Source organism: Elephantulus edwardii, unplaced genomic scaffold (genome assembly GCF_000299155.1).
Source record: "Elephantulus edwardii isolate Elephantulus edwardi_28Jun2011 unplaced genomic scaffold, EleEdw1.0 scaffold00097, whole genome shotgun sequence".
In the NCBI taxonomy this organism is placed as follows: Eukaryota; Metazoa; Chordata; class Mammalia; order Macroscelidea; family Macroscelididae; genus Elephantulus; species Elephantulus edwardii.
This window is the reverse complement of record NW_006399847.1, coordinates 11,848,782-11,858,307: the sequence shown is the minus strand read 5'-3', so window position 1 is coordinate 11,858,307 and position 9,526 is coordinate 11,848,782. Positions and strand designations below refer to the sequence as shown.

The window sequence follows — 9,526 nt, the reverse complement described above, 5'->3', positions numbered from 1 at the left end:
TGCTGACTCCACTCTCCACCACCATCCACCTTAAAAACCCATGTGGTGGGCCAGGGCCACAACAGTGCAAATCAAATAACCCACTGGTGGGGGTGTGCACCTCCCCTGGTTTGGGAGGATATTCAACAAGATCGCAACAGCTTTCATGAACATGATGTACAACTCTGTGGATCATGGCATATTCAAGTAGTTGTACTCAACGTAGCATCAAAATGTCCACCACCATCTCTCAAAACACCTGGCCTCCCTAGGCACGCCTCTATCCAACCCTCTGTGCTGCAGCCCCAACAGCCTCACTGAGAAAAGATGGAGTTGGTCAAACGCTTAACGCTCCCACCTCTAGAAGATCATCACCAGACCAGAGGGCCAGGCTGGGAAGGCCGCAGACAGGGCGGCAAGCTTCATTCCCTGGAAGGTGGTTTGCATGGGAAGGAATGGGCCTCAACTGAAAAGCCCACTAGGAGGACGCTCACAGAAGACCTGCCAGTAGATCAGCCAAGGAGCCTCAGGGCTCAAGGATTATCATGGAAAGCGGTGGGGTTCTTTCTGTGCCGCCCAGTCCCCTTCAGATATTGTACATTTTCACTCCTTCATGAGGGGAACCCTGCCCACAGGGCAGAACATGCAGTGGGGTGTGTGTGTGTCTGAAGACTTGAGGGACCTAAGTGGGCTCCAAACTCCTAGAAACAGAGCTGCGTTCACGCGCACTAGCCGCCCCCACGACCCCAGGGCTCAGAGACTTTGGAAGTTCGGGTACGAGTTTAGCCGGCAAGGGCAGGGAGAAGGGCTGGGCGGTGGGAGGCACAGTGGCACGGGAGCCCGCGGCGCTGGTCCCGGGCGGCACCCACCTTCAGATAGTCGTTCTCCGAGCGCAGCTCCTCCACCTCCCGCAGCAGCTCCTCTGTCGCCGCCGGCAGCAGCTGGGAAGGCTCGTCCCGTCCGGGCTCCTTCGGGGTCCCATCGTTTCCGTCGGCCCTCCAGGGGGTCCCCCGCTCCAAAGGCGCGCCAGACCCGGCAGACCCCGCGGAAACCCCGCCAGGGCTACTGCGGCCCCCAGGCCAGGCGCCAGCTGCTGCGGACGCGGGGCCGCCCCGGAACGCCGGGCTCAGCGCGAGGGCTGCCCGCAGGGGCTCCCGGTCACTGGAGCCGGTGCCCGACTCGGCGTCACTGCTGGCGGCGGGGAGCGGGCGCTGCTCGTCGGACAAGGGCTCGGAGGGGCAATCGGAGAGATCGGAGCTACTGTCGGTGGGACTGATGCGCGAGCCGGCAGTGGTCGCCGAGGTCACCGCGAGTGTCACCGCGGAGCGCCGGGCGCTGGGCCCTGGTGGCCCGAGGATGCGGGCCGGGGGCGTGCCGGTGAGCCCAGATCCGCGCCGGGCTTTGCGGCCCTTCGCGGCTGCGGGTGGCGGCTCGGCTCCTAGCGGCGGCGGCTTCCCGGCCCGGGGCAGCGTCTCGGGGAGTGCCGCGTGCGCAACTCTCCGAAGACCGGGGGTGGCCTTGGTGCCCCCCAGCGCCCTGGCCCCAGCACCCGCGGACGGCTTGTCTTTCGCTGTGGGGGCGCCACCACCGCGCTGGGAGAGGCGGCCAGGCGCGGCCAGAGACCCGGGCGAGGACGGCGCCCTGCCCGCGAGGCTGGGCGAGCGTGAGGCGACAGGCGGGCCCCTGGCTGCGGAAGAGGCAGCCGGGCCAGACGCCGCGGGCTGCGTGAGCAGGTCCTGGAGGAAGGGTCTGGCGGGAGAGGGTGCGCGGTGCAGTCGCTTCCTCTCGGCCAGCGGGTGGAGGTAGTGGTGGCGGCGGAGCTGGCTGGACAGCTGCGGCTTGGCGTCCGGGGCGCCCGCTGGGCCGTTCAGAGCCTCCATGGTCGCGCGCCAGGCCGTGCACAGCGGCGCCGGCGGCAGAAGCTCCAGGCGGTGGACAACTTCCCTGGGCGCGTTCGCATCACTTCTTCGCCCAGCCCCCGCACCGCCGCCGCCGTCCTCACCCGGACCCCCGGGCCGAGGGTCCCCCGGGACTCGCCGCCGCCCCCGCCTCGCTCTTCCTTGGCTCGAGTCACCGCAGCTCAGGTCCTGCTGCTCTCATCCCTTAGACGGCGCGTTAAAGACTCGCGGATCTCGCCACCAGGGCCATGCCCGGCTCCGCCAGCGTCGCGGGCCTGGTTGACAGCGCTCCCCACACCGCTCCCACGCCGCCTGGCCGCGCCCCCGGCGTCTGCCTGCGGCTCCTGCAGCGAAGTCCGAGCGCGCGCCGGGCCCTGCCTCCAGCGCCCGTGCTGTGCGCATGCCCGCTGGCTCCGCTGGGGGAGGGGCGCAGAGGGGCGGGGTGTGCCCGCTCTCTCCTGGAGCTGCCATCTGTCGCCTTCTCCCTCCTCCAGGCCCTGGAGACCAGCTGGAGCAAAGGGGCCAGGGAAGTGGGGAAGGAGCACGGGACACTGGGGGGAGACTGACGTCTTAGCGACGCTCTTGTTCCCTCGCCATGAGGATGGCGCATCTGCTTTCCCCGCTGTGGACTAAGATAAACCTTTTCATTCCACTGCTTTCTAGTCTTTCGGCACCCTCCCCACTGTCCTTTTCAAATTCTGCCTGTCGTGTCCCCAAGTTCCCTTAAGGATGGCTGGTACCCGGTGCAGCTATCGCGTCAACGGCTCAGGAGCTCCACAGTTGGCAGCCCCAGTGGCTTTGGGAGCTCAAAGAAAGAGGAGCTGTTGTAGAAAGAGTAGCAGCTCGCCAAGCTTTGAATCAGAAGGAAACTCACATTTATAGTTTCGGCTGCGCTCCAAGCACTGTTCGACATTTCTCAGGCATAGTTTTATTTTAGGCGCAAAACAATGTCGAGTTGGAATTATTATCCTTTCCTCAGATGAGGGCAAAGACACAGGCAAGTGAAGCGCTTGCCTGGGTTTCTTTACCCACCCAGTGGCCACGTAGATTCAACCTGGGCCTTTCAGAGTCTCAGTTCCATGCTTTCTCTCTCCCTCCTGGGGACCTAGGGGAGCTGAGCTTGAAGGTTTCAAACACGCACGTCACCTGACCTTTGTGAGCCTAAGTTTTCTCCCTTGTACAATGAGAAAACATTGCCACAACACACATATTGTGAAGTCTGTCTTCATCTGCCGTTGATGTAACATAAATACAACAAATGGATGACTTTAACAAACACATTTAGTCTCTCATAGTTTAGGAAGCTTAGAGTCCCGCTTTGGGTTGCTGGCGCCTCTCTCTCTCTCTCCCACCTCCCCCTCCCTGTTCTGATAGAAGGTCTTTATCTCCTTATCTCCATTGAGCATCAGTGGCCCAACATTCCCTAGCACAATGTGTCCAGACATCAATCCTACTTACCTTATGTCTAAGAGATTCTCAGTACATGGGCACTGGGTCTAAAGGCTGTGCAGTGCTGTCAACTGTTCTTTCTTGGTGACAGGCTACTTCCCTCTCCTTTCATCTTTTAGAAAATAAAAGATAATGCAGGTCACACTCCAGAGAAATTCCTCTCCCCCCAATCCGGATTGTGACCTGAGTAAGGATGTCCTGCCTCTTTATGTAACACATATAACCTAATCCTTACTAAAATCACCTAATCCTCTTCAACACAACCTAATCCTGTCTCCTCAACCACCAGCAAAGTGTAGGATTTACAATGCATCTCAAAATGGATGATAATTATAGCAGATCATGTTATGTGGATGATTAAATCTTTATGTAACTGCCAAACCTGAAAATCATAGCCCAGCCAAACTGACACAGATTGGGGGTGAGGTACAGGTGAAGGGGGCACAATTAAATCCCTAACAGTAAACACACAGGAGAAATACTTTGTAAATCCTGGGCAATGGATGCTGGGCTATAACAACAGGGTTTGACTATAGTGGGGGAGGTAACAAGTAAACAACAGATACAAAGAATGAAGACACAGCAAGAGAGAGACTCCACCTGGGCTTCCTGTTTGGATTCTATCTGATGAGTGAGTTGATCTTGTTGGTGAGGGCTCAGATGAACAGGAGCACAGAGAGAGCAGGAAGGTGGGCAGTCAGGTGGACTTTGGAGAGATGCCAAAGGCAGGCAACTAAAATTCCCTGCCTAAGAATGTGGGCATCATTGTAGAGGGTCCTATTAAAGGACCCTGGGGTGATAATGGGACAGGATGATAGCTGGCTGTATTGGTGATTTGTCTAGTGGAAGAAAGAAGAAGAGAAAGGGAGCACATTTGTGAAATTAAAAGGAAAGGTGGACTCAAAAGATTTGAATCTTACAACAAATTACCTTTCCTATCAACTTCCTACCAATAAATAAATAAATGAAATATTGATGAAACTTCTAAAACTTTTAAAGTAATTTAGCAAAGTTGTGTGTAAAAAGTCAACAAATTTTCAGTTGGGTTTCTGTACATCAACACTGAGAAATCTAAAAGGGAAACAATGTTATTTACAATAACATCTAAGAGAATAAGATACCTAGTAATCTATCCAGGGACATGAAGGACTTATATAATGAAAGCTATGAAAGCTTGATTGTGGTTGTTGTTAGGTACTGTCAAATCAAATTCATAGCAACCCCATGAATAGGATCTAAACCCTATCCGAGCCTGTGCCATCTTCACACTTCCTTCCCTTCATGTACCATCTATCCTTCTAAGCATCATGTCTCTCTCCAAGGAATAGCCCCTCCTAGCAACATGTCTGAAGTACGTGAGCTGAATGTTCATCATCCTTGCCTCCAAAGAACACTCTGGCTGTGCCCTCTCCAAGACATCTGTTCTTTTGACAGTCTATGGGGTGTTCAGTGCTTCTCTCCAATAGCACAACTCGAAGGCATCAACTCTTCTTCTGTAACACATATTCATTGTCCAGCTCTCAGATACATCACAAGTGATGGAAAAACCATGTCCTGGATTAGACACACCTTAGTCCTCAAATTGAGATTATTAATTTGGAGAAATCCATAACTGCAGACTTTCCCAATGCAAGTTCAAATTGAGGCTGGAAAAAATTAAAGTAAGTCCACAGGAACCAAGATTTGATCTTTAATTTATTCCACCTGAATTTCAAGATCATCTTAAGAATAGGTTTGAAGCATTGAACACCAATAATCAATGACCAAATGAATTGTGGGATGATAGCAGTCATGAAGCGAAGCAAAAGGTCATTACAAAGACAGAGGAGAAAGAAAAAGCCAAAATGGATGTCAGAAGAGACTGTGAAAATTGCACGAGAACACTGAGAAGTCAACACAAAGGGAAAACATGCCAAAGTAAAAGAGGTGAACAGAAGGTTTCAAAGGGCGTCTGAGCAGACAAAGCAAAGGATTATAATGGCATGTGCAGAGAGCTGGAGCTTGAGAATAAAAAGGGAAGAACTTGCTCTGCATTTCTCAAGATGAGAGAATTGAAAAACAAATTCAAATTTATACCTCGAGTTGCAATATTGAAAGATGCTATGGGCAATATAATGAATGACTCAGATAGCATCAAAAGAAGATTGAGGGAATATACAGAATCATTGTACCAAAAAGACCTGATTAACACTGAAAATTTCAGGAAGTACCATGAAACATTGCTAGCGGAGATTAAAGAAGACTTTTTTAAATGGGCATATGTTCTGTGTTCATGCATTAGAAGACTTAATATTAATATGTAAAGCTATTCAAAGAAATTCAATGCAATCCTGATTAAAAGAAAGCTTCCTTCTAGAAATGGGAAAACCAATCCTCATTTTCATATGGAATGAAGAGACCCAAACAATAAAGCAATGTTGAAGGTGAAAAACAAAGTAGGAAGACTCATACTTTCTGACTTAGTATACACACTGTGCAATGACAGAGCCCTGGTGATTCAGTGGTTAAAACGTGTGACTGCCATCAGAAGTAGCATCCATTCAAACCTACTAGTCACTTTGTTGGGCAGCTTTCATGCCCTAGTGGCAAGAAGCTGCTGCAATTCCAAAGGCATGTAGTTCAAATCCACCATGCAATTCTCCACAGGAGAAGGATGGGCAATCTCCTCCCACGTAATTTATTGATTCTGAAAATCTGCTGGAGCATCAGCTTTGGGTTGGTTTCTCCTTGACAGTGTCCAACAGCAATCACTTTTTAGGAGAAAGATGAAGCAGATTTGGAAACTCTTTGGGCAGTTCCAGTCTTTCCTGAGTTGTTGGCAGTGCAATTCCTTGCCGCTAATCTCCCAGAAATCCATTCTTTCTTATAGTTCCTTAATATGTTGGAACTGACTCAATGGCAGTAGGTTTGTACAGCTACAGTAATCAAAACAACCTGGTAGTAGCTTAAAAATAGACACATAGACCAATAAAATAGAACTGAGAGTTTATAAATAAACTCACACATTTCTGATCCACTTATTTCTTATTAGGTTACTAAGCTAGTTAAATGGAGGGGAAAGAGTCTCTTTAATAAATGGTACTTAAGAAACTTGGATTTCCATACACAGATAAATAGAAACACAGAATCCATTCTTTACACCATACACAAAAGCATATACATGCCTAAGGCTATGCAAATCATTTCTTAGTAGTACAGACTTTCAGATATGTGATGCATCCTTAATCATTTTTATTGTTGTTCTTATGTGTCATCAAGGCAACTGTGACTCATAGCAACCTATGTATAGCAGCTCTGAAGACTACCCTGTCCTGAGCCAGTCTCACTGATTCTGACACACCAACCTCCATTACTCCAGCTGCTTTATCAATCCATCTCATCCAGGGTCTTCCTCTTCTTCACCCTTCCAAGCATGATGTCTGTCTCCAAGGACTGGTTCTTCCTGGCCATGTGCCCAATGTATGTGAGACAGCTTGAAAATCCTAGCCTCCAAGGAGAAATTTGATTTCTCCCTCTGCCTCTATTTGTTTTCTTAGTCATCCATGGTATGTTCAAGACCCTTCTCCAGCACCACAACTCAAAGGCATTGATTTTTCCTCTGTCATCCTTAGTAATTGTCCAGCTATCTGAAGCGAAGCAAGTAATTCCAAAGACTGTGGCCTGAATCAGGCACACCTTAGTCTCTAAACTGACATCATTGCTTTTCAATACTCTGGAGAGGTCTCTAATAGCAGATTTTCCCAGTGCAATTTGTCTCTTGATGCTGGTGCCAAGAGTGGTGATTGTGGAGCCAAGCAAGCTGTATTTGTTAACAACCTCAATCTCTTCTCCACCCATCATGGTGCTGCCAATTGGCCCAGTGGTGAGAATCTTTGTCTTCTTGATGTTGAGTTTCAATCCATAGCATCCCCAATAGCAAACCATAAAAACAAATAAGCATCTGTATATCGCAGTTCAGGGATGCCACAGATGCAGCTCTGGCCAAGGCCGTGGTGGTGGTGGGGGGGGCTACACTCTGCTCTGGTGCTCCAGTTCAGCTCCCACCAGCATAGAGATATGGCACAGGAAAAGGCAGCTGGATCTCGGTGCTGGTGTGCGTCATAACAAATTGTAGCTAATATTGAGAAGGGAATTCCAGAACACTTAATTGTGCTCATGAAAAAACCTATACTTAGATCAAGAAGCTATAGCCAAAAAACAACCAGAGAACAGTGTGTAGCTAAAAATCAAGAAAAGTGAATATCAGTGCCATATCTTTTCTCCATATCTATTCAACCTGTATGCTGACTTTTTAAAAAGTGGACTGTATGAAGAATCCAGATCATAGGAAAACTCATCAACAATCTACTTTATGTAGATGACAAATCTTGCTTGCCAAACGCCAAGAGGACTTGAAATGTTAGCTGCAGAAAATCAAAGACTATATAGTCTTCAAGATGAGTTACATCTCAACATCAAGAAAACAAAAATCCTCATCCCTGGGCCAAAAGGCTACGTCATGATACATGGAGGGAAGATTAAAATTATCAACACTTTCTTTTTGCTGGGATCAACACCGCTGACACCAATAGTCAAGAAGTCAAAAGACACATTACACTGGGTAAATCTACTGTCAGGGACTTATCTCTAAGGTGCTAAGTAGCAAGGATGTCAGTTTAAAGATGAAAACACATCTGATTCAAGCCATAGCCTTCTCAACTATCTGTTGTGTGTCTGAAAGTAGAACAATGTCTAAGGAGGACAAAAGAAGAACTTATATCTTTAAGTAGTAGTTATGGAAAAGGGTACTGAATGGACTGCCAGAGAAACCTAAAATAAGTATGTCCTGGAGAGAGTGCAACCAGGGTGCTTTTTTGGAGGCAAGGATGGTGAAGCTTCATTGCACATATTTTGGGTATGTTGTTGTTAGGTGCTGTTGAGTCAAGTACAACCCATGGAAACCCTATGAACACCAGATATGAGCCTTGTCTTATCTTGTGCCATCCTCATACTTTCTGACACATTCAAGTCCATTTCAGTAGTCACTGTGTCAGTCCATCTGGTTGAGGATCTTCCTCTTTCTTGCCATCCCTCCAACTTTCCAAGCATGATGTCCCTCTCCAAAGAATAGCCTTTCTTAGCAACATGCCCAAAGTCTATGTGATGAAACTTTATAATCTTTTATAAAGATGTTATAAAGGACATTTTATTAGGAGAAACTATTCCTTGGAAAAGGACATCATACTTGAAAAGGTGGAGACTCAGCAAAAATTATCTGACATAATCAATGAGATAGATTATCACAGTGACTTTAACAGTGGGTTCAAGAGATGATAAGGATGGCCCAGGACAGAATATTGCTTATGGGGTTACTATAAGTCACAGTTGACTCTAACAACACGTGACAACAACAAAAAACAGTATAGGGAACTCTGGTGGTGTGGTTCATTGGGTACTGTGCTGATAATCCAAAAACTAAGTCTCTCTGGCAGTCTGAATCCACCAATAGCTCTGAGGGAGAAAGATAGGCCATATCTTCTCCTGAGGTTACAGTCTCTGAAAACAAACTGGAGGGTCAGCTAAGAGGTGAGCAGGCTCGATGGCAAAGAGATCACTCATGGAGGAAAGACAAAATTAAACTGCTTAACTGTTTTGTGTACAACAAAGATTTGTTTGAAAGATGCCCCATCATTGCCCCATCTGGTAGTGTCTTTGGGGGTCACATGCATACTCCCTTCATTGTGACTGCCCATTAACACACAAATGGCAGCTGTCCCATTTTCTAGAGTAAACTAACTGGACTTCATCCTGGAACTTCTCTCAGAGGTCCAAAAGTTTGTCCCACTTTCACATTTCTGAAGAAGTATGTCTAGGACCCTTACTACAAGCTTTTCAGCAGCCCAAGACCATGCAAAATCATGGGGGAAAAGGCTATTCAAAATTATTTCAAAAATCTAATCTTCAAAAATTTAGTTGGCTGGAGAAGGATGGGCAATCTCCTCCTGTGTAATTGACCGCTCTGAAAACCTGCTGGCAGGTCATCTATGAGTCGGTTCAGATCCTGTGGTACACAATAACAACAACAATCTTCCAAAGAAATTCAACAGATGACCATACCATTTTTAGTCAGTCTTCATTCCCTCTAGGTTGCTGGTGGTCCATAGAGATTTGTGATGCCTACCCATAAGTCACACTTCTGGTGGTTCAAATCCATCAGCTAT

General features: G+C 48.2%; 1 protein-coding gene across 1 annotated transcript in view; it reads right to left on the bottom strand.

Annotated features, from left to right (window-relative positions):
* SOGA2 (SOGA family member 2) overlaps window positions 1-1,859 on the bottom strand; it is a 200,715-nt gene extending 198,856 nt beyond the window's left edge. Inside the window, exon 1 of the mRNA XM_006891415.1 lies at window positions 849-1,859. Within this exon, the coding sequence (XP_006891477.1) occupies window positions 849-1,859 (1,011 nt within the window). The remainder of the gene's footprint in view (window positions 1-848) is intronic.
* Between the last annotated feature and the right edge of the window lie 7,667 nt (window positions 1,860-9,526).